The sequence below is a fragment of the Alexandromys fortis genome, unplaced genomic scaffold (genome assembly GCF_014885135.2).
Source record: "Alexandromys fortis isolate MF-2015 unplaced genomic scaffold, M_Fortis_MF-2015_v1.1 scaffold_42, whole genome shotgun sequence".
NCBI lineage: Eukaryota > Metazoa > Chordata > Mammalia > Rodentia > Cricetidae > Alexandromys > Alexandromys fortis.
Window position 1 is genome coordinate 9830576 of NW_026067934.1, and position 22466 is coordinate 9853041.

The 22466-nt window shown below is 39.9% G+C and overlaps 1 protein-coding gene across 3 annotated transcripts in view; it reads left to right on the top strand.

Annotated features, from left to right (window-relative positions):
* Nucleotides 1–1554: 1554 nt before the first annotated feature.
* Thada (THADA armadillo repeat containing) overlaps nt 1555–22466 on the top strand; it is a 301738-nt gene continuing 280826 nt past the window's right edge. Inside the window, exons 1-13 of one of the 3 annotated variants that reach the window (XM_050146143.1) lie at nt 1555–1679; nt 3484–3583; nt 4736–4830; nt 5770–5900; nt 8635–8783; nt 8885–8917; nt 9158–9206; nt 12713–12900; nt 15080–15174; nt 16238–16458; nt 18744–19435; nt 21250–21401; nt 22166–22321. In XM_050146143.1, the coding sequence (XP_050002100.1) occupies nt 3508–3583; nt 4736–4830; nt 5770–5900; nt 8635–8783; nt 8885–8917; nt 9158–9206; nt 12713–12900; nt 15080–15174; nt 16238–16458; nt 18744–19435; nt 21250–21401; nt 22166–22321 (2037 nt within the window). In that variant the 5' untranslated portion in view covers nt 1555–1679; nt 3484–3507. Of the gene's footprint in view, nt 1680–1772; nt 1902–3483; nt 3584–4735; nt 4831–5769; nt 5901–8634; nt 8784–8884; nt 8918–9157; nt 9207–12712; nt 12901–15079; nt 15175–16237; nt 16459–18743; nt 19436–21249; nt 21402–22165; nt 22322–22466 lie in introns of those variants that run through there. The other 2 variants (XM_050146144.1, XM_050146142.1) reach the window with 2 other exon arrangements.

The window sequence follows — 22466 nt, forward strand, 5'->3', positions numbered from 1 at the left end:
GGGTTCTCTGCTGCTATCTGCTGTGCTCCAGATTTCTTCTGCTTTTTAATGCTTTAACTGGCAGAGAAAATGAACACAACCCAGGCCTGTAGACCAAATCATTTCAGGAACCTTATACTGTATCAGTAGTTTATCATTGTTAGGAAATCCCCAGGCACACCAAAAGGGCAGGGCCACTGACTTGGTCCAAAACGACAGTCTTGGCTCACTCAGCTCATGCTGGACTATTGGATTGTTGGCTGACATTTTCAGCATTTCTCAAGAACTTGCAAAACTATTTGTGTCTGCCAGGATGAGCCTTTTTCCTACTGTTCCTGCCTCTGGCAGAAGAGGCATCTGGCTCCCTACTGACATGCACGTATGGTGCATGGCAAAGCTAATGCTAGCTCCTTTTCACCTGTACTTGTTATGCATCTCAGAGTCCAGGCTGGCATCCTGGTCCTTTGCACTCCCTCCTCTGCCCTAAACTCTTATGCAGCTCCAGTTCACACACTTCACTATCCATGGCCATGTCTGCTCTCCCCTCCCCCCCCCCAATCTGGACTCCTCCAGAGCAAACGTCCAGAGGCACCAACTAGCATGAATGCATAAATGTAGTAAGGCATATTATATGTTAACAGTGAATCAAAGAATTACCATCACCCATTTTAGGTGGGTGACCCCAAAAGCAATGCTAAAGTATGCAAATCGGTGGATAATATACACAAAAACAAACAAGCTATTGTTTAGTGATACATGTGGCAAAATCACAAAGAAAAACTAAGCACATTAATATAAAATTGAGAAAAAAATTAAAAGCTTAAACATCCACCGATGAACCTCTTTTTCATTATTCTCCCCTCAACAAGATAGCATCTTGTCTGATTTCTAATCTTGTCCCCTGCCCCAGCTCCTATTGCGGTGATAGGTCTCCAGTTTTTACTCATTTTTTAAATATTTATTTATTTATTATGTATACAATATTCTGTCTGCGTGTATGCCTGCAGACCAGAAGAGGGCACCAGACCTCATTACAGATGGTTGTGAGCCACCATGTGGTTGCTGGGAATTGAACTCAGGACCTTTGGAAGAGCAGGCAATGCTCTTAACCTCTGAGCCATCTCTCCAGCCCCCTTTTTACTCATTTTTAAGGACTGGACTGAGTGACAGTTTGTGATCTGTGTTTACACTCTAAGGCAGCTTTCCAGGCTCGGATGGTGGAGTTCAAGTCGTTGCTTGTGGCTTCAGTTCACTGCAGGGCTCAACAGTTGTCGCGGGTAGTTTTTGCCCTGTCTCTGGGCACAGTGAGTGTAGAAAGTCTGGATTGAGACAGGAATGTGGTATTGACACCTAGGGCTGTGGAGGCTGCAGCTAGAAGAAGATAAGGCGTGTGTGGCGAACAGCGGCCCGGATCACAGGAACACTGATTCAAAACTCTGCTGTCGCGGTCTATCCGAATCCACTTGCTAACGAACGCCCTCTCTGATGACATCACAGATCTTCCGCACTTCTAATTGGCGGAGCGGCATCCGGCTACTCTCGCGATATTTCCTTGCGAGATCCCGGTTTGTTTCCCGGCGCCGGGACCTCCGGTTGTGGATCGCGAACCACGTTACGAGCTACCGGGACGCCATAGACTAGACGGGCTTCCGGAACTCGTCCAGAGGCGGCGACTTTTTGCAGACGTCCCAGGGCACGAGGTTTGGCTCGCGAGTGTGCTGCCTGCCAGGCGCGCGGGCGCACGGGACCGACTCAACATAGCGCGGCCGGGCCAGCCTGCAGGGCTTCCTGAGGGTGCCAGCCTGTGGGCGCTGGTCGCTTAGGTCTCCATGGAGACAGGCCTTTAACCACTTTTTCGCCTGTCATTCTTCGGACTCCACGTGGGAATCTGAAAGATGTAGATGGGAGGGAAGCAGCAAATGGTACCTACGAGCAGAAAGTCACCAGGCTGCACAGGGGTATTTCCCGCACTGGGGATGCCCATTTCACCAGAACACACGTTTATCCATAGAACACGCGGAATCACCGACTCTATTTTCTGTGCAGTCCTCAGGACTCCGGGATCAAATACTGCTGCAGACTTGTCATTTACCCAAAATGTCTCCAGGAAACTTCTTTCTAAATTTAAATAAGAACTTCAAATTCTTCCCTTGTTGTCTGCTAGTAGTGTTCATTCTTAACCTTTTGGTGGACTGCTCACTTTACTGTATTGGCTTTTTGTCCAAATGTACTATGAATTCTTTAGTATCAGGATCAGCCTGACATATAGCCGTAGCGTGAACGTTTAGGTCATAGGTGGTCCACCTTTTCGCCATTAAAGGTATCTGCCCCTCCCAGAATGTCTCTAGCAGATGTTCATTCCTTGGTTTTGTCCAACAAATGTTTATAAATGTTCACATGCCTGAATGGTGAAAGAATTGAGAACTAAAACACTGGACTCACCATTAAAATTGCCACCTTCTTGGAGTTTGCTAATAGGGAAAACAGACAATACACAGATGTGCGAGTACATGTAGTTTCAGGTAGTAATAGGTGCTGTAAAAAATGATGGAAGGGGTGTGTATCAGTGATGACATTGTAGGTCAAGTGACAGAAAGCTTCTCAGGTGGTATTCAATCACACACTTGGATAATAAGAAGTATGTCTTGCCGTATACATGGGACAGCATTAGTGGACAGATCTGGAAGGCTCATGGGTGATAGATAACAAGAGCATCAGGAGTTGTGAGTGCTCTTAAGGTGGCAGAGCAGATTGCTTTGAAATGAAAAACAGGAAGCTGGGTTTTCAGGCTTTGAATACCCAACACCCAAATTTGGGTATTAATAATTAAATTGTATTTAGTGCCATTGGAAACCCTTGAGATTATAAGTAAGTGCGTGTTTAGACTTTGTTAGTGTTTTTAAAAGATTACTTTGATGATTGACAAGAATGAATTCTTCAGAGGTGGTGGGGGTCGGGAGGCAGTTAGTAAACTGAGTCAGGCCTATAGGTGAAATTATATTGAGTCAGTTTCTGCCTGGGAGAGAATCTGAGGGTAGCCCATTCTTCATTGGACCACAGATGTCTTCTTTGACTTAAGCTGGAATCTGAAGCTTTTGTCAACCTTCTAATCCTTCAGTGGGACAAAAGAAATTTCTCCTTCAAAGCAGCAGCTGTTTTAGCACTGCATAGTGAGATTCCTTTACAAACAACAGCAGTAAAAACACTAAACAAACAAGTACACAGGTGTTTTTTTTTTTTTTTTTGTAAACCAGATATCCTCAGCTCAATGGTTGTCAGCCTGGGGCAGTTGTGCCCTCTGATAGTGGCACTGTTGGAGACATCTGTTGGTTGTCGTAACTTGTTGGAAGTAAGATGCTCCTGGCATCTAATGGGATAGAGCCTGGGAAGCTAAGCATCCTATAGTGCACAGGACAACATCCTCAGCAGTCATGTGGCCTAAATGTCAGTGTTGCAGGAGAAAGCCTCCACTGGACTAACATCTTAAACTCTTCTTTCTTTCAGAGACTACTGTTTGTCCTGTCTAAAATGGGTGTGAAGAAGAAAAGAGAAATGCAGGTTGCTGCATTGACTGTCTGTCATCAGGACCTGGAAATTTTGAGATGTAGGTGATTTTTAAGTTTCATTAGTTTAGTGAATGAATTTGCAAGTTTACAAGCAGGGTATTTAAATCTCTGGGACCCTCTAGAATATAAGGCTGAAATTCTTTCTGTTTAATTTTTTCATTTTTTGCATTCAATTTTGGATAAAACATAGTTTTGTTAAATACTATTTGTGCTTAGACTGAGTTCTGCTTGCTATTTTGGTTTCTGTACTTTTAAAAAAAATGTATGTATGTGCACCAGGTATGTGTATGCCTGAAGCCCACAGAGATCATAAGAGGGCATCAAATCCCCAGGAACTGTAGTTAGAGGGGGTGGTGAGCAGCCATGTGGATGCTGGGAACTGAACCTGGGTTCTCTGCAAGCACAGCCAGTGCTCTTAATGGCAGGCCTCTATCTACTTTATTACTTATTAATCTTTGTGTGTGTGTATGCGTACACGCGCACATGCACGAGTGTGCACGCTCTCACTCGCTGTTTACTTTTTTTGCCAATTTGAGCTAGAGTCACCTGGGAAGAGGGAAGTTCCATCAGAAAATATGTCCATCAGGTTAGCCTGTAGGCAAATCGGGGTGTATGTATGTATGTGTGTGTGTGTGTGTGAATTTTCTGATTAATGATTCCCAGCCCATTGTAGGCAATATCACCCTTGGATAGGTGTCTTGGGTTGTATAATAAAAGCAAGCTGAGTAATCTGCATGGAACAACCATTGAACAGCGTAGCCTCCATGGTCTGTGTTTAGGTTCCTACCTCCAGGAGCCTTGAGCTCCTGTCCTGACTTCTGCTAGTGATAGACTGTAACCTGGGAGTTGAAAGATAAAATAAACTCTTTCCTCCCTAGGTTGCTTTTGGCCATGGTATTTGTCACAGCAGTAGAAAGCAAACTATGACAGCATGTGTATATGTGGACACACACATGCCCTGACACAGGTGTAGGGGTCAGAGGACAACTCTGAAGAGTTGGCTCTTCTCCCTCCACTGCATGGGTTCTGGGGACTCAAACTTAGGGTCAGACTTGGTGGTAAGCCACTCACGGCTAACCCACTCACTGGCCCTGGTTTATATCCTTAGCAGTTTTGTAGCATGTATATAAGGAAGGAATAATTAATCCATATGTAGCTACATTATTGAAAGTTTTGTTCCTGTTCCTTAGCTTTTGCTGATGCGGAAGGGAAAAATCTAGCCTCTTTGTTGTTACATTGTGTACAGCTCACTGATGGAGTGTCCCAAATCCATTCTGTTAAACAGGTAAAGTGGAGTTTTTGTTCATGATGTATCTTAAATATTATGCTATTATGGATTTTAAAAATTAACTGACAGTTTTTGGCTTTAGTTATTTAATGCCAATTTATCACCAAATGATAGTTTTTCCTTTTTCTGTTCATTGTATAATGTGTGAGCAGCAATAGAAATAGTAAATAAGCTTCTACCATCATTGTGATTATAAGTAGATAGGAGATAATTGTGTGCAGTTTGTTAAAATTTTTATTTCTTTAGTTTTCCTTAGACAGGGTTTCACTGTGTAGCCCTGGCTGTCCTGGAACTCAGTCTGTAGACCAGACTGGCCTCAAACTCTCAGAAGTCTGCCTGCCTCCGTTCCCAAGTGCTGGAATTAAAAGTGTGTGCCACCACCACCTGGCAATTTTTTAAAAAAATTACTATTAATTTTGAATCTTTAATTTCGGCAGACACATTTGAAAGTTAATTTAAAATATAGATTGTTCTTATTTGTATTTCAGCATTTAGATTTTTCACACATACACACTTTGAAATCAGTTAAATATATTACTCACTTCTAAAGAATGCTATGGCTTTTCTATATTGCTCTGGGGCATGTGTGTGTGTGTGTGGGGCGGGGGGAACAGCCCGTATATGGCGGCTCTGTTGAACTTGTCCATATTGGGTTTCATAGTCTAAGTTGATGAGGACTACTGAGCAGTAGAATCAGTCTGAGAATGTAGCTCCCTTGGTAGAGTGCTTGCCCCGGTTTGCTCCTCAGCACCGCATAAATCAGACATGGTGGCACATCCCTGTAGTCTCAACTCTCAAGAGGGAGTATCAGAAGTTCAAGGTCACTCTCCTTTTTCCTTTCAAAGAAAAGGAAAATGACTTAAAAGAATATTTGTAATCATCTTAGTTTGATGTATTTGATATTAGAATTGCTTTGATTTTTTTTTTTTATTATAGATTGTGCCTTTTCTGGAGAAGGTAGATAAAAATGGTGTGTGTGATCCTGCTATTCAAAGTTGTTTGGATATTTTAGCAGGCATTTATTTTTCCGTGACTCTGAAGAATCCCTTGAAGAAAGTTTTGATAAGGTAAGGAAAAGAAAAGAGTATAAGTTGAATGCTACAAAAAATAGCCAGGAACTGGAGATAACACTTCAGTAGTAGTGCATACCTACCTAGTCAGGTGAAACCTGGCTTCCATCCCCAGCACTTAAAGAAAGAAAGAGAAAAAAAGCAAAGTTCATTCACTGTTTTGGTAAAATTAAACTAAAGTATATTACTACAAATTTCTTTTCTTTTTTCTTTTTTTTAAAGATTTATTTAGTATGTATATAGTGTTCTGTTTGTATGTATGCATGCGGGCCAGAAGAGGGCACCAGACCTCAGTACAGATGGTTACAAACCACCATGTGGTTGCTGGGAATTGAACTCAGGACCTCTGAAACCACAGTCAGCTCTTAACCTCTGAGCCATCTCTCCAGCCCCCTACAAGTTTCATTTATACTCTCTATGTATCTGTCTGAGGTTTTTAGAAAGCAAAACGCCTTAGGTTATAGGATTAAAAAAAAAACAAGTTGCACATTTATTATTTGGGCCCCAGTTCACTGGATTCTGGGTCAGTTCTTTTACATGGATGTTTTAATCTATCATCTTGCTTTTTTTCCCCTGACCCCATCTTTTCTAACAGATAGTACAGGATTATATGCTTCATATAAAGTATTAAGTAATACAGAAGTCTAAAAAATTAAGTGAAGCTTGAATTCCACCATTTCTGCCTTGTTTCATTAGGAAAGGGTTGTCACTTTAATTTTGGTTTTTGGTTTTTGAAACCTTTTCTTTGGGTTTAACATGTATACTATGTTTTGGTTTTAATTTTTTTTTTTTTTCAAGACAGGGTTTCTCTGTAGCTTTGGTGCCTGTCCCGGATCTAGCTCTTGTAGACCAGGCTGGCCTCGAACTCCCAGAGATCCACCTGCCTCTGCCTCCTGAGTGCTGGGATTAAAGGCGTGCGCCACCACCGCCCAGCCTGGTTTTAATATTTTTACGTAAATCTCTAATTCAAGATTGTTTATTTATCTGTCTTACTTTTTTTGTTCAGTTTTTAAATCCATCTACAATCAAGTTTTGAGTATTGGGTGAGGTAGGGATCTAGTTTCACCTAGGATCTCTGTTATCCCCAGATTGTTGGCTCATGTATTTCCCTTCATATTTAGAAAACTCCTCATCATTATGTATTTTTATATAAACTAGGTTTGATCGTTTTACACGTGTGTGTATTTGTTATACCAATACCACTCTTTTTTTTACTATTTTAATAATATGATTCAAATACAGAATAAGTTACCTTTCTACTAAATTTTCTTTTTCAGAATATTCCAGTTTTTAGATTATTTCTTCTAGAAAGTAGTGAACTTTTCAAATAAAAAATGTATGTTTTGATTGATTATAGTAAGGAAATTTTTGTTAAGTACTTACTGTGTTTCAAGCACATTTCTAGGAATTGAGGTTAAAATGACTGCAACAGCTTATATTTGTGGAGTCTTAGATGCTCAGGGAAACAGGACAGCCAGCACCATGTACAGGATAACAGATGGCTCAAGAGCCGTGAAGAAAGAGTGGAGAGAGGAGCACTAGCATGACTGTTTACTGTGTGCTTCCTTCACTTATAGTGTGTGATATTTGAGGTTGACCTACAAGATCTGAGGTGATAATTATTTGGTATTTGAAGGAAATGTGTTTCAGATGGAGGAAATAAGTGAAAAGATTTTGAAAAGCTCTCAGAACAAAGAAAAGTCATATAGTCAGGGCTAAGGGATCAAAGCTTGAGATGAAGTCAGAGGGCTAATGGTGAGGGAGAGAGGCAGGTTTTGAAACGCCTTGTAGTTTAGTGTGAGCTATGCTTATTAGTGCCGCTGTTTGTGGAACTTGTTAGAGGATCACAGGTCAGTTCTTTACGTCTCTGCATTCTGCATTTGGCAAACTCAGGTCATGTACTGAACATGTACAAACTTGTTTTCTTTATTATCATCCCTTAAACGACAGAGAAAACAACTGTTAATATAGCATCCACATTGCATTGCACATGGCAAACAACTTAGAGGTGGTTTGAAGTATATGGGAGAATATGCTCTGTATGTTATACAGGAGGTCGACTATGCCCCAGTTTTTTGTACCTGGTTGGTTCTGAAACCATTCTCATAGTAATTGGTGACTGCATGGTGCACTATTGTGTAAGCTGAGACTGAATATTCATTTCCTGGTCACCCAGACCCGAATAATCACACAGAAACTATATTAATTACAACACTGTTCGGCCAATAGCTCAGATGTATTTCTAGCTAGCTCTTATAACTTAATTTAACCCATTTCTATTACTCTACATATCACCTCGAGTCTGTGGCTTACTGGTAAGGTTCTGGCATCTTACTCCTTTGGGAGCTTACATGGCATCTCCTTCACTCCATCTACTCTTTCTCTATATCTCTGTTCGAATTTCTCACTTGGTTTTACTCTGCTAAGCCAATAGCTGAAACAGCTTTATTCATCAACCAATAAAAGCAATACATATACAGAAGGACTTCCCACATCACTATTGCTCAGGCTACTCTGTTGAGAGAAGTCTGGGGGATCAGAAATAGCAAAATGGAACTAGGGAGACAGATGAGAAATGGTAGATAGGGAATTTTGGTGATGGCTGTATAAGGTTATAATTTCAGTGCTGTATTTTGAAGGTATGGTTCAGTGTTTAACATTTGTATATTTCTTCTCCCTCCATACTTAACACAGTGATACAAGCTTTTCATCCTTCGCTTCTTTTTTACAGCTCACTGAATGGCCTACCTAAGTTTTTTCTGACTGAGGCTATACACAGTTTTACTTCTCACCTTCGAGAAGAATTAAATACTGCTGACTTATATTCTTATAGAAAAGTAATCGACAATATATCTTCCTGCATGGAGAACTTTAACTTGGGTAAGCCAGTACTTTTCCTGGCTAATGTCTGTCATTACATCACTTTTTAAAATGTTCATTTTGGCAAAAATTCCTTAGCATTGTTATTTTCCTACCTGCAGGTAGAGCAAGTGTTGTTAATCTACTTGAAAATGGTAAGTCTTTCTATTTTCTTTTGCTCTGAGGGATGACAGTTTCTGGAGTGGTTTTGAAGCTGACTACTTACCATTTCTTGGGAGAATTGTAGTATCTCACATAACTAAAGTACACCATGCTACTTTGAAGTTTCTGCTTCTCAATGACATCATTTCTGGTAGACATTTGAAAATGTTCCTGTACTAAAGCTGGAACCCAGTTTGGACTTCTGGTTTGTCATTGTATTCTTTTTTTTTCAGTGCTTCATTTTCTGCATAAGAGTTTAATTGAAATCCTGGAAGAAAACAGGCAAGTGCTGTATGTCTGCGTGCTTGTGTATATGTGTGTGCACTTTGGGACTTGTCTCGTACAGAGGAAACTTTCTTAATGACCTCAGAATGTGCTGTTTCCGACATTTAGCATTTAGCATGATTATTTAAATGTTTTTTAGAAGTGATGCGTGTAATTTTTAATTGATGTTTTTGAGACAGGGATTTTCTTCATAAACCAAGCTAACCTCAAACTTGTAATCTTCCTGTTGTAGCCTCTCAGGTGCTGAGATTACATGTATGTATCACCATGCTCAAATAATAATTTTTAAAAGATCATTATTATGAGAACTTTTGAGAAAGAGAAAAGTTGTTTCCTCTACCTTGAATGTTTGATATTTTCTTTTTTTTTAAAATATTTATTTACTTATTTATTATGTATACAATATTCTGTCTGTGTGTATGTCTGCAGGCCAGAAGAGGGCACCAGACCTCATTACAGATGGTTGTGAGCCACCATGTGGTTGCTGGGAATTGAACTCAGAACCTTTGGAAGAGCAGGCAATGCTCTTAACAACTGAGCCATCTCTCCAGCCCCAATGTTTGATATTTTCAAGGGTGAAATTTCTTATTATCTTTCTGAAGATATTACTAATAGTTACCTTTGTTTTTTTTTTAAGTTTTCTTCAATTTACATAGTATCTGGCTCTTCTCAGTTTCTTTTTTCCTCCTGTTTGTTGTGTTTGTTGACTGTATTTTTGGCAATAAACCTTCCTCAGAAGTCTAGTGATATTGGCTGGTCAAATATTCAGGAAAAGGTTATTAAACATTATGTGAATCTGTGCACTTGGGTAAGGTTGGCTGCAGGTTTGGTCTGTTTCTGGGGGAATCCTTTAAGCTGTGCTCTTGCTCCTTGGGGAGTAGGTTTACAGTAGCATCAACATCTAGACTTTGCTTTAATATTCTTACTGCTGAGTGGCCATATAAAGCTGAGATCTTGGGTTTTGACAGCCACTGGGCACATGTTTACTTATTTCTCCTTTCTGCAATACAGCATAGCTGCCTTATCTATTTGCACTGTTTTCCTGACAGATACTGGCCGGTTGTTACAGTTTGTTTCTTACCACGTAGCTCAGACTGTGCTTAAACTGAAATCCTCCTGGCCACTAATCCCAGTTGACCTGCCTTGCTTTATATTCTGCACAGGTGAACTAGCTGTCTGCTGTTTTAGAGGTTTGCTTTAGAGTGCTTATTCTTTCTAAGACGTGTAGTCCCTTTGCCTGTTTTCTGCCCTGCGTTTACCTGCATTTACTTCCATATCTAAGCCTTTTGGAGTTATAACTGAGGTTGTGTCCGGGTTACTCTCTGATTTAGTGTCCATCTTTCCTTATTCTGCTAAGTCAATTACTAGTAGTTATATGCTTGACAGCTTCTAAAATATTGCCATTATCACCTTGTTCCTTTTATGTATCTGTTTATGCCTTTCTATATTTTAAATCATGGCTGCTAGTTTAGGGAAGTTCTGGAATGGAGTAGAAGTATTAACTGTATTCCCACTTTAACCTGTGGTTCTCTCTTTCAAGAGGAGCTCCTTTGTCTCCTTTTTAGACTCCTCGGCTCATCTCACGGACCAGGGTCCATTCCTCCAATTTTATTTCTTCTTACTATTTCTTTGTTGCCATTCACTGTCTATATTATATTTAGGATTTTCACTTAGCTCTTCTTCCTTAGTAGAGTCATATAGTCAGTTGGTTCCCAGATACTTTGACTTGACAATTTTATAGGTGCTTCAAGTTCAATGTATGCAAAAGAAAATTCACTGTCTTAAGATACAAACCCTGGTCACTTCCCATTCTAATTTCTGTCTTTGAGTTTGCTCATCTTTGATACTTCATATGAATGGAATCATGTAATATATGCATATTCTTTATATATACTTGTACATGCATGTAGATTCATTGTTTATATATATTTGTGGTGACAGAATACAGTTTCATTCTACAGCCCAGATAGACAATGAGTTCATGATTTTCCTGCTTTAGTCTCCTGAGTGCTGAGATTACAGGCGTATATCATCATGTCCAGCCTTACGATATATTATCCTTTTATATCACACTTATTTCATTTGGAATGTTTTTAGAATCTGTCATGTAGTAATGTGTATCAGAATTTTATTTTATTTTTTTTATAGTCAAATATTCCACTGTGTATATAGGGCACATTTTGTCTATTTGTTGACCTTTTTTTTTTTTTTTTGGCTCTTTCTACCCTTTGGCTGCTCTATAATGCTGCTGTAAGTATTGGTATACACAAGAGCCTGTTTTAGTTTCTGTTTTCTTCCTCCCCCCTCATTTTTTTTTTTTTTTAAATAAGGTCTTGCTCTGTGGCCTCAGTTGGCTAGAATCTCAGCTGTAGCTTAGACTGGTTTCAGAGTTGTATTGTGGCAGCTCTTCTGCTTCAGCCTCCCATGTACCTCACACACTTGCCTCTGCTTTTATTTTATTGGAGATATATACCTAAGAGTGGGCTAGCTGGGTCCTATGCTAATTTTGTTTGTTTTGTCGAAGTTACAGTTTTCCCTGGCTTGAGTTTTAATAGGATTTTCTGTTTCCCCCTTTTGAAAATAGAGAAGAATGAGGCTGAAGGCTGAGAGAGCACGTGAAAGCTATTGTAACCCAAAAGAGGCATGAGGATGGGATGGATGGCTCAGTTCAGATAGTGGCTGTGGACATGGTTTGAGTCCAGATACATTTTGGAAACAGAACCATGATTTCCTTGCAGATGGGATAGAGAAGACAGGAGGCCAGCATGATTACCATGGCTTTAGAAATAGAGATCCCAGGAGGGAGCGCAGCTTTGGAGTCAGAGATAAATTCACCTATCTTGAGATACCTAGTAGATAACCAAATGAAGATTGTGAGTAGGAAGTTAGAAATACAAGTTTGTAATGGGAGAGATCTGGGTTAGAGCTCAAAATTGGGCAATAGTTAACCTATAGCATATAAAGTATCAAGGGAGAGAATTAGATGAGAAAGAGAACTAAGTGGGACTGAATCTCGGGGAGCTTTGACATAGAGTAGGATGGGCAGGGAATGTCTTAATGTCAGAGGATCTATTTAGTATACCTGAGGTTTTGGCTTGGACCTTCACACCAGAGAGAAGGGGCGGGGCGTGAGAGGGAAGAGTGAAATAGATGGGTAAATAGATTAGGGGGAAGAGAACAATCTAGTCATGTCTGAGGAGAAAATCTAGGACAGCGTGTTGAAGGCAGGTGGAAAAGTATGCTTATATTGAGTGTTTGTGCCTGTAAGTTTTTTCTTTTTAAAAATTTCTTATCTTTGCCCTAAAATAGGGAGTAAGGTTAATCTTGCTGAGAAAGAGGGGCCTATGGCTGTAAGAGTATTTAGGAGTTTACAATTAGTGTCTATGTAACTGGAATTGATTTTGGCCCTTGGTTGCAGGAATGTGCTAGTTTTGGAGAGGATAGAAGTGGTGACATTTGTATTTGCGTTTCCTTTTGAAATCCTTTTCTTTTCTTCTTTGTAGAAAATTTTCTGGAAATCATATTGTTCAAACACAGTTAATGAATGACTTGTTGGTGGGTATTAGAGTTTCAATGACATTAGTACAGAAAGTACAAGGTCTCCAGAGTGATCTTGGGAATGATTCTGGCTCTCCCATCTGGCAAACTATGTGTGGCTTGCTGAGCGTTTTCACCAAGTTTTTAAATGATGGTAAGTGTGACAGTGTACAAAATGACGGGCGTAACTGCGTGCCGGAAGCTTTTCCTATATTTGTAATTGAGATGTGGGACTTTAACCTATGGGGAAATGACCTGAACTACATGATTTTAATGTGTTTTTTTTTTTTTTTTTTTTTTGTTTGCTTGCTTTTTGGTTTTCAAATGTATGAGTTCAGCAAGGGACGTTGAACTTTTCCCAGTTTGCATGTGTTTATAAATGTGAGCATGTTTATTGTGAACAGAGGAGAAATACCAGTACTCTCATTGTTGGAAAGCCACAGATGTTAAGTTATCCTGAACCTTGCCAGCTCAGTTGGCAGAGCCTGAGACTCTTAATCCCAGGGTTGTGTGTTCCAGTTTGGTCGTCAGGATGTAGCATAATTCAGAAGGTTCATGAGAGCCTATAATAAAGGCTAACAGATGTCTATTGGGGAACACTCCCAATAAGAAAGCCGCTGCATTCCTCTGCTCTGTGGACGCTGGGAGCTGCAAACTCACCAGCCATGTGAAAGGGAAAAAAGGATGAGCATGCTTGATGTCTGAGCTCTAGTACCTCAGACCACGCCCTAATGGGCTGGTATTCAAAAGGCTATTTGAATGAATTCCCACAACACCACCACGGACTTTAAGTTATAGAAGAAAATTCTTCAGAAGTAGTTACCAAATTTAAGAAAGGCTTAGAAAGATGAGTTGAATTCTTAGTGGTATTATATTCAAATAATGACAATAGTTGTTGTTTATAAACCTAATTTCTCTCTATATCTCTTCTGTCCATGAGAACTATACCACTAAGAAGCTAAACAGAAGAAAATAAATTTCTCCTCATGAGAGTATTTCAATTATTAAATTTAAATGCAGTAACACGGTAGACTGTTGAGGCATCTCTCCAGGCTCAGACACAAGTTTAATGAAACATTACTTTCTGAAAAGTTGATGGCACTCCATCAGCGCCAGTCGTAGATAATTCAAAGCTTGTTGTGTTAGTAAAGTGTTCAGCTGCGAGTAACAAAAATTGATCCTGAAGTTTAGAGGCAGATGATCCAGAATTACTGCCACCAATGTCAGACCCAGCTCTGCGTTTCTGCTGGGGCATTTTTATCATGTTGCTGCCTACCTGTGGTCCTGCTGCCTCCTGTTTGGCATCTGTCTGCTGTAGCTGCAGGCATCAAGTGTTTGTTCAAGGCAAGAAGGGCCTTGCATCTCTTTCTTTATCTGTCTATCTGTCTCTCTCCCTCTCTTTCTTTTTTATGTCTGAGTGCTCTGCATGTGTCCCTGAATGGCAGAAGAGGGCATCTGATCCTATTATAGACGGTTGTGAGCCACCATGTAGTTGCTGGAAATTGAACTCAGGACCTCTAAAAGAGCAGCCAGTGCTCTTAACCACTGAGCCATCTTCCTATCCCCAGGGCCTTGTATCATAATCAGAAAACTAATAGATCCAAAGGACTTCTTCCTATAGCTCATTGGCCTGAACCCCTCTAGTGGCTGTCTTCAGTTTCAAGGAGTATTGTGGAAGCAAGAATCCTGCTTTTTGTTAAGCATATGGCTACCCAAAGTCAGTTTTGTTCCCAGAGAGGAAGGAAAGAGTGGATATTTAATAGTTAAGGTGTTTGTCATACTTCTTAGTCTGAGCTGAGTAATTCACATTACTGGAGACTAATGTATATGCAAACAAAGAGAGGGTAGCGAATTAAAATTGTCTGATCACTGAGTACTGTGTTTGAAGGGTTTCTGGTTGACATTGATGTAGATTTTTTCATACAGACCTTCAGAGCACTTTCAGGAAAATTGTCCATGGAGTGGGAATTCTGGCATCAGTGTTGGGGAGGGCAGGGGCCACTGTTACCGGGTGTTCTAGTAGCTTGGATGTCGAGGATGAGCATAAGATGTTGGACAAGAGAGGAAGGAAGCTCATTCACTAAATATGTGCTGGGCTTAACTTCTTTTTCTTCTTTCTCATTTAAACTTTATGACAACTTGTCTGGTATAAGTTATTTTTTTCTTTGAAACGAAAGCTGAGTTCCCGGGAAGTTAAGTAACCTGTCTGGATCTAGTTACCTGGGAAATGGTTGAGTGGAACTCTGGGACTGTCTGACCCAGAGCACTCGCTCTTTCTGCTACACCAGACTGCCCATGCTTTGCTACATGATGGTTGCTTCTTCCTCCCATAGACGACCTACTGCAGACTATTCAGAGCACATCGGGATTAGCTGTTATTCTTTTTGTGAAGACCATGCTCCATCCATCTGAAAAGCTTCCTGAGTTGGTGAGCGCTTCTCCTTTTTAGACAGACATCAGTTTGTTTTAATTTAAATATTTTATTTGTTACTATTTTACAGTTACTTGTTTGTGATGTGTGTTTAGGCACACGTGTCACAGTGTATGTGTAGTGGTCAGTTGACAACTTGTGGTAGGTGATTCTTCCTTTTTTATCACTTGGATCCTGGAGATCAAACTGAGATTCTTAGACTTGACATTTTTCTACTCACTAAGCCATTTCACTATCCCTCAGTTTTTAAAATGTATTAGTTAAATTTTTAAAAGTTTATGTGGCATAGTTGGAATTTTTCCAATGGCTCTTTTCTCTTATAATGATAATTCTAAATATGCAAATGAAGTGGTGGCAGGATGATGACAGTAATAACAGCTATCTGTAAATCAGTTTTGCAGAGATAATTACTATTAGCGTTTTGTTGACTTTCCTCGTTTCTTGTAGGGCCGACTTTTTGGTTCTGTGTGTCTGTGGTAAGAGATATTTATAACATCACAGCTATGCAGTGACTAGTGTTTAAATGCATGGCAATAATTTTCCGATAGTCTTTTTTTTTTTATTAAGAATAGACTTTATAATATACTCAATCATACTTTATCATGTAATATAAGAGGCATGTTTGGGTCAATTTTTAGTGAATTTGGTCCCTAAGGAAAGTGTAATTTGGTAATGTAGACCATAGTCTTTGTATTGTCTGCTAGCATTCTTCCGTCCTCTCAGTATATTATCTAGAAACTCAGTTTATCTAATTAAACATCTCTGTATTCTGAGATCATGCAAAATAATTATTATTGCATACAATTGATTTTTTTTCAGAACTCCCCTAAAAGCATCCTTTTGTTCATCTGCAGGTGTTGACCTTTATGCTCCACCAGTACTTTTATCTCAGCAGACAGATTTATGTGCTTAGATTTAATTTTTTCTTTCTTTCAAAGTTAGTGTAATAATTTTAATGTTTGTGGCTGTTTCATCATTACTTTTCCTAGAATATTTTGGCAAAGAGATTTGTAGGTTGGCATTTGAGAAACTTACATATTATTGCCTCTGTTGTTTCTAGATCAGCAGCCTGCTTCTGCAATCAGTTGACTGCACCAGCATCCCTGAGTGGTTCATGAACAGCTGCAGGAGCCTTTGCTGTGCTGACGTGCCGGCGTCAACTCTCTTATTCCTGTGTCAGGGAACACTTGCTATGTTGGACTGGCAGGATGGGAGCATGGGCCCAAGTGGGGAGGCTTTGCTCTTGGATACTGTGCGTGTTTTGTTTACCTTGAGTTCACAGTGAGTTTTTGTTTTGTTATCTCATATTTTGTTTGTTTATAAGACATTTGAAGGATACAACTAACCCAACATACTCAGTTCAGTTAAATGTGGTAGGATGAATTCTAAATTAAAATTGATGAGTGAGAATAGACATGAGAGATAATGAGAAGGTAATGAGAATGACAGTCATAGGAATTATTCCTATAGGCTACCCTAATGAACATTTCTAATGCTTGCTTTTTTGTTTGTTGTTTTGAGTTACTCTTATGTTACTTTGAACTTACTTTGTGGCCAAGGCTGGTTTTGAACCCCTGATCTTCCTGCTTCTCCTTCCATAGCAAGTATACACTACTATACCCAACTTATGCTAGCATTAAAAAAGATTTTATTTTTATTTAATAATGTGCATATGTGTGATGGATATTTGCATGTGTGTGAAGTGCCATGGAGGCTGGAGGAGGGCAGTGGATTGTTGAATTAGGAGCGGCAGAGCTGCGTTCCTGGCACCCAGCCGCCCACATGGCTAGCTTATGCCTCGAAATAATTACATGGAAACTGTATTCTTTTAAACATTGCCTGACCCATTAGTTCCAGCCTCTTATTGGCTAGCTCTTACATATTGTTCTAACCCATTTCTAATATTCTGTGTAGCCCACGAGGTGGCTTACCAGGGAGGATCTTAACCTGCATCTGTCTGGAAAGGGAGAATCATGGCGACTCAAAAACTAAGCTTCTTTCTCCCAGCATCCTGTTCTGTTTACTCCACCCACCTAAGGGGTGGGCCTATCAAATGGGCTAAGGCAGTTTCTTTATTAATAAGAAATCACTCCCACATCAGTGGATTCCTTGGTACTAGAGTTAGAGGTAGCTGGGATCTGCCTGACATTGGTGTTTGGAACTGAACTTTGTACCTCTGAAAGAACAGTGTGTGCTTTTAACTACTGAGCTATCTTTCCAGTTTTTAAAAATTAAAAATTTGCGTTTAGGGATGGTAGAACACATGATCCTATTTTCAGTTCCTGGAGCTGTACCAAGCCAAACCAAAACACAGAAAAATCCTATAACAATGCCTGAGTGTATAATGCTTTAGGATTCATGAGTTTCATGAATTCTAGGTAACCAATACTTTTTACACATAGATAGTATAAAAACTTAATTTGTTGGATGAGTAAAGTGAAGTTTAGACACTAAATGCTCTCTTAGGAGCATGTTATAGTAATGTAGTCACAGAGCTGAGTTCCTTTGTTGTTTTGCCATTGTGGCTGACATGATCAAGTACTTAATATATCAAAACAGAGTCTGGTGAGATGGCTTAGCTGTTAAAAGTGCTTGCCACCAAGCCTGATGGTCTGACTTTGATTCATTGATCATACATGGTAGAAGGAGAGGACTGACTTCCGAAAGTTTTCCTACGATCTTAGCATACCTGCATGCAAACGCACACTAAATAAATAAATAATAAAAATTTTAAAGTCAGACCATGAATATAATCTATCAGAATTGCTATTAAAGTAAGACAAAAGCTCTAAAATAATTTTTGCAAATTGGAGGTATAATTCATGTATTATAAATTCACAAATGTAAAGTGCACAATTGTGTTTCTTTTAGTGTGTTTATGAACTTGTACAACCATCACCACAGTCAGCCTCAGAGTGCTTCCATCTTCCTGGATGGTCATGGTGGTGCACTCGGGAGGCAGAGACAGCAAGATGAATTAAGTGTAGCTCAGGTTACCTTGTGAGACCTTGTCTCAAAATAAATTTTCATCATCCTAAAACAGCATATACCCAAGACCTCAGGCTCAGTGGGTAGGAGACTTGCTGTGCATGTGGACCTGAGTTCAGATCTCAAGCAGCTCATGTGCCTTTAACCTCAGCATTAGCGGGGAGCTCTCTGATCAGCTGTCTTAGCTGAAATGGCTAGCTTGTAGTTCAGTAAGAGATGCTGAAGCAAGATGGAAGAAGACACCTGGCATCTTCTGTGGCCTCTGTGCATGTATCCTCACACTCACTTGACTCTGTACCCGCACCCCCCACAGTTTAAAATACCCATGAAACCATCATCACAGTAAAGATAGTGAATAGTTCCTTTTTTCCTAAAAGTTTTTTTCATTTTTTGTTTTTTGTAAGGTGAAAAAATTCATGTGAAAGTTTGACTTTCAGTTTGACTTCATTTGTAATTTTGTTGTTGTAAATTTCATTGAATTTTCTGTTCATTCTTTGTTTTTAAAACTTATGATGTCTGTGTAATTTCTTCTACCAAGCAGTTTATAATAATATATGTCATGGTTTATTTTTCTCCAGGATTAAGGAGTCAACACTAGAAATGTTCCTGTCTAGAATCTTGGCATCTTGGACCAATTCAGCCATACATATCCTTGGATCAAGTTCCCCAAGCCTCAAGGACTCTTTGAATGGGGGTTCCAGCATAGCTAGGAGACTTTTGGAATACGTCTATACACACTGGGAACATCCATTGGATGCTCTGAGACACCAAACCAAAATCATATTCAGAAATCTTCTGCAAATGCACCGGCTCACTACAGAAGGGGCAGATTTAGTGACCGACCCTTTCTTCAAGGAATTAACTAAGAATCTTCTCCAGTTAGAATGGCATATTAAAGGGAAGTACGCATGTCTTGGCTGTTTGGTTGAGAGTATTGGAATTGAGCATATTTTGTCAATAGATAAAACAATTCCATCTCAGATCTTAGAGGTGATGGGAGACCAGTCATTGGTACCTTATGCAAGTGACCTTTTGGAAACCATGTTTAAGAATCATAAGAGCCATTTGAAGTCGCAGACTGCCACCAGTACTTGGATGGATGAGTGGCATGAGACTTGGGTTTCTCCTCTCCTTTCTATACTGTGTGGAGGAAACTTGGATCAGAAGTCTTACGTGATCGATTATTACTTGCCAAGGTTACTGAATTACAGCCCTGAAAGCCTGCAGTACATGGTAAAGATTCTTCAGGCATCTATTGACACTGAAACTGGTGAGAAATATTTTGTTTTACTAGTTCTATTTAGGGGACGTAAGTGTAGGTCCCTGTGCAGATGCTTGCTGTCTCCTAGTTTAAATATCCCCCGTCTCCCATTCTATAAGTGGTCAAGAATGCTATTAAAGATAGCCACTTCAGATTGAAACAGATTAGACTTTCAATACCTGAGTGGTGTTTTTGGCTGAAGTAGTTTCACCAAGCCAAAGAGTGATTCCAGTTATAAAATTTTGTTTCATTTTTTTAAAAGATTGATTTTTATGTGTGTGAGTTGGTGTGCTTACCTGTCTAGTGTCTATATGAGCAACAGATGTGTGCCTAGTGCCTTTGGCGGTCAGAACAGGCATTGGATCTTTTGGAATGGAGTTCCAGAGAGTTGTGAGCTGCCACGTGGGTACTGGGAATTGAACCTGGGCCCTCTGGGAGAGCAGCCAGTGCTCTCAACTCCACAGACATCTGCTCCAGCCCCTAGTTACAAGGTTTTAATTTATTATTTTGATCTCAAACTAGAGTAATGGTGTATGTATTTTATATAATTTTCTTTAATTTGTATAATTTTATCCAAATGATTGAAATAGCAATTAAAAATGCTTTAGTCTGGCTTAATAAAAACAGGTGAGTTTTTCACAACTTAAAATAAAGAACTATATAGTCATTTAGAATAGGGGGAATATCCCACTGAAACTTAGAAGTGCTAAAAGAATCATGGTTAATAATGAACGTGTAACCATATGGGGTGGTATATGTCTCCAATTCATGCATTTGGGAGACAGAGACAGGAGGATTGCTTCTGGTTCAAGGCCAGTTTTGTATACATCGAAGTTCCAGGTAGGCCGTGACTGTATGAAACTCTCTAAATGCATAGATAGCTAGATTAAAAAAGAACGTGAGGCGATAACCCTGAGTATGGAAATCTCAAAAAATTTCTTAACTTGGCTGTGAGAGGGAATTTTAATTTTGTATACAAAATAATGTGTTATTTAATAATCTTTTACAGCTGTTCCTTATGAAGCTGTCCTGCAGTTAGCTTGTGTTTATTCTGTGTAAGGTGTTCTGCGAGCCTCAGCTTCCTGTGCTGTATCAGAGCACAGCCTTGCTAGAGGCTGATGTTCTACTGAAATCAGGAAGCCTTTGTGGCCACGTTTTATGTTCTTTATAAATGAGAACAACTCCAAAATACACGTTGTGGATCAGTGTTTGTGTTCAAGGAAGTCACAGTCTTTTTTTTTTTTTTTTTTTTTTTTAAAGATTTATTTATTTATTATGTATACAACATTCTGCCTCGATGTATGCCCGCACGCCAGAGGAGGGCGCCAGATATCAATACAGATGGTTGTGAGCCACCATGTGGTTGCTGGGAATTGAACTCTGAACCTCTGGAAGAGCAGCCAGTGCTCTTAACCTCTGAGCCATCTCTCCAGCCCCCGGAAGTCACAGTCTTTGAACTGGTACAGTGTTTCTGCTGTTCTTGTGTAGTTGTCTTACTTTTCTCCACTTGATTTTTTTCTTCTAATTCACATAATGGTGGACTTTTTTTTTTTTTAAGATTCAAGACCAAAAGTAAAAGTATTAGAGAATAAGTTTTGATTTCTTTTTATTAATAAGATAATTACGCTTACTTGAAATTATTGGCATGAACAGTTATTTTCAGTCATTTCTATTTTAGAATAAGTACTTTAATTGGTTCTAGAGTTAGTTTAAAATTTAATGTTAATTGGAACATAAAAAGTTGGCATGCCATAGTCATTGCATAGCACAGGAATGATCTTTGTCCTGTGCTTTTAAGATAAGAACAGTCTTTTCTCTCTTAGGGGCTTGCAATCGCAGAGGGGCTCTGGGAGCTTTGATGGCATGTCTGCGGACAGCTAGAGCTCATGGACATCTTCAGCCTGCAACTCCTGCCTGGGAGAACCTTGTGTGTGGTGCAAGGATAAAGCAAGGCTTAATTCACCAACACTGCCAAGTAAGGAAACTCGTGTTGCACACATTAGTCCCTGCTAACCTCATTGTTAGTAGTCCTGCTAGCGGCCCCTAAGTTCTAGGGGGTCCATTTTGACAGTAGGGGGTGGCATCTTTGTACTCAGTCTATGCAGTGTCTAGTTGGGAACATGGACAAGTTATGTGAAGAACCTGCAGCTCTGAGAGACAGCATAGAGTCAGTATGTCTAGTAAGGGGCTTTACCTGAAAGATTTAGAGGAGCCCAGCAGTGTCCGCAATGACTGCTTTGGAAATGGAGTGTTAGAACCACACACAGAATGGAAGCGAAGCTCATATTGGGAGAGCTCTAGAGCTAGACTAATGACTTCATTGATTCCCAGTTACCAGTAGAATGGGTGTGTTCATTGCTTATCAGTACAGTCAGAGATGAAGTTCTGGAATAGGAGCGAAGGAAGCCAGGAGACCAGCTAGTGTGAACTGGATGTGAGCTGTGAAGGCCTGGAGTGAGGTAGCTCTGAGAAGATGAGAGGGGTGGAGCTAAAAGCTACATAAGTAAGGCTTTGGCTTGTGAATGTGTGTAAGGCTCGGTTTATACATGGAGTGACAGTTTTTTAAGAAGTAACTAATTACGAGGTGTTTTGAATTGAGAAGCCTTTCTGAGGTATATGTAGGCAACATGAAGTTTACTTTTTTCTTTGGTAGCTTATACAAATATCACACATTTGAAGTAGTTTGGGCTTTTTCTAGTTCTTGGGAAAATTAACATTTTATGGTTTGATGTATTTCAGGTGCGGATAGATACACTAGGCTTGCTTTGTGAAAGTAACCGGAGCACAGAAGTGGTCTCTCCAGAAGAAATGCAGTGGGTTCAGTTCTTTATCACGTACAATCTCAACAGCCAGTCTCCAGGGGTGCGGCAGCAGATTTGCTCGCTCCTTAAAAAGGTACAATCTTGCATCAGAATGGGAAAGTGCAATTGCTCAGAAATTGCTGTTTTAACAGGTCCCAGATTTGGGGCAAGTGTGAAATGGTTGTGGTTGGGCTGCCGTGTTTCTTCATGGCTTCAGTGTCTTGTCCTGAGTTCAGCAA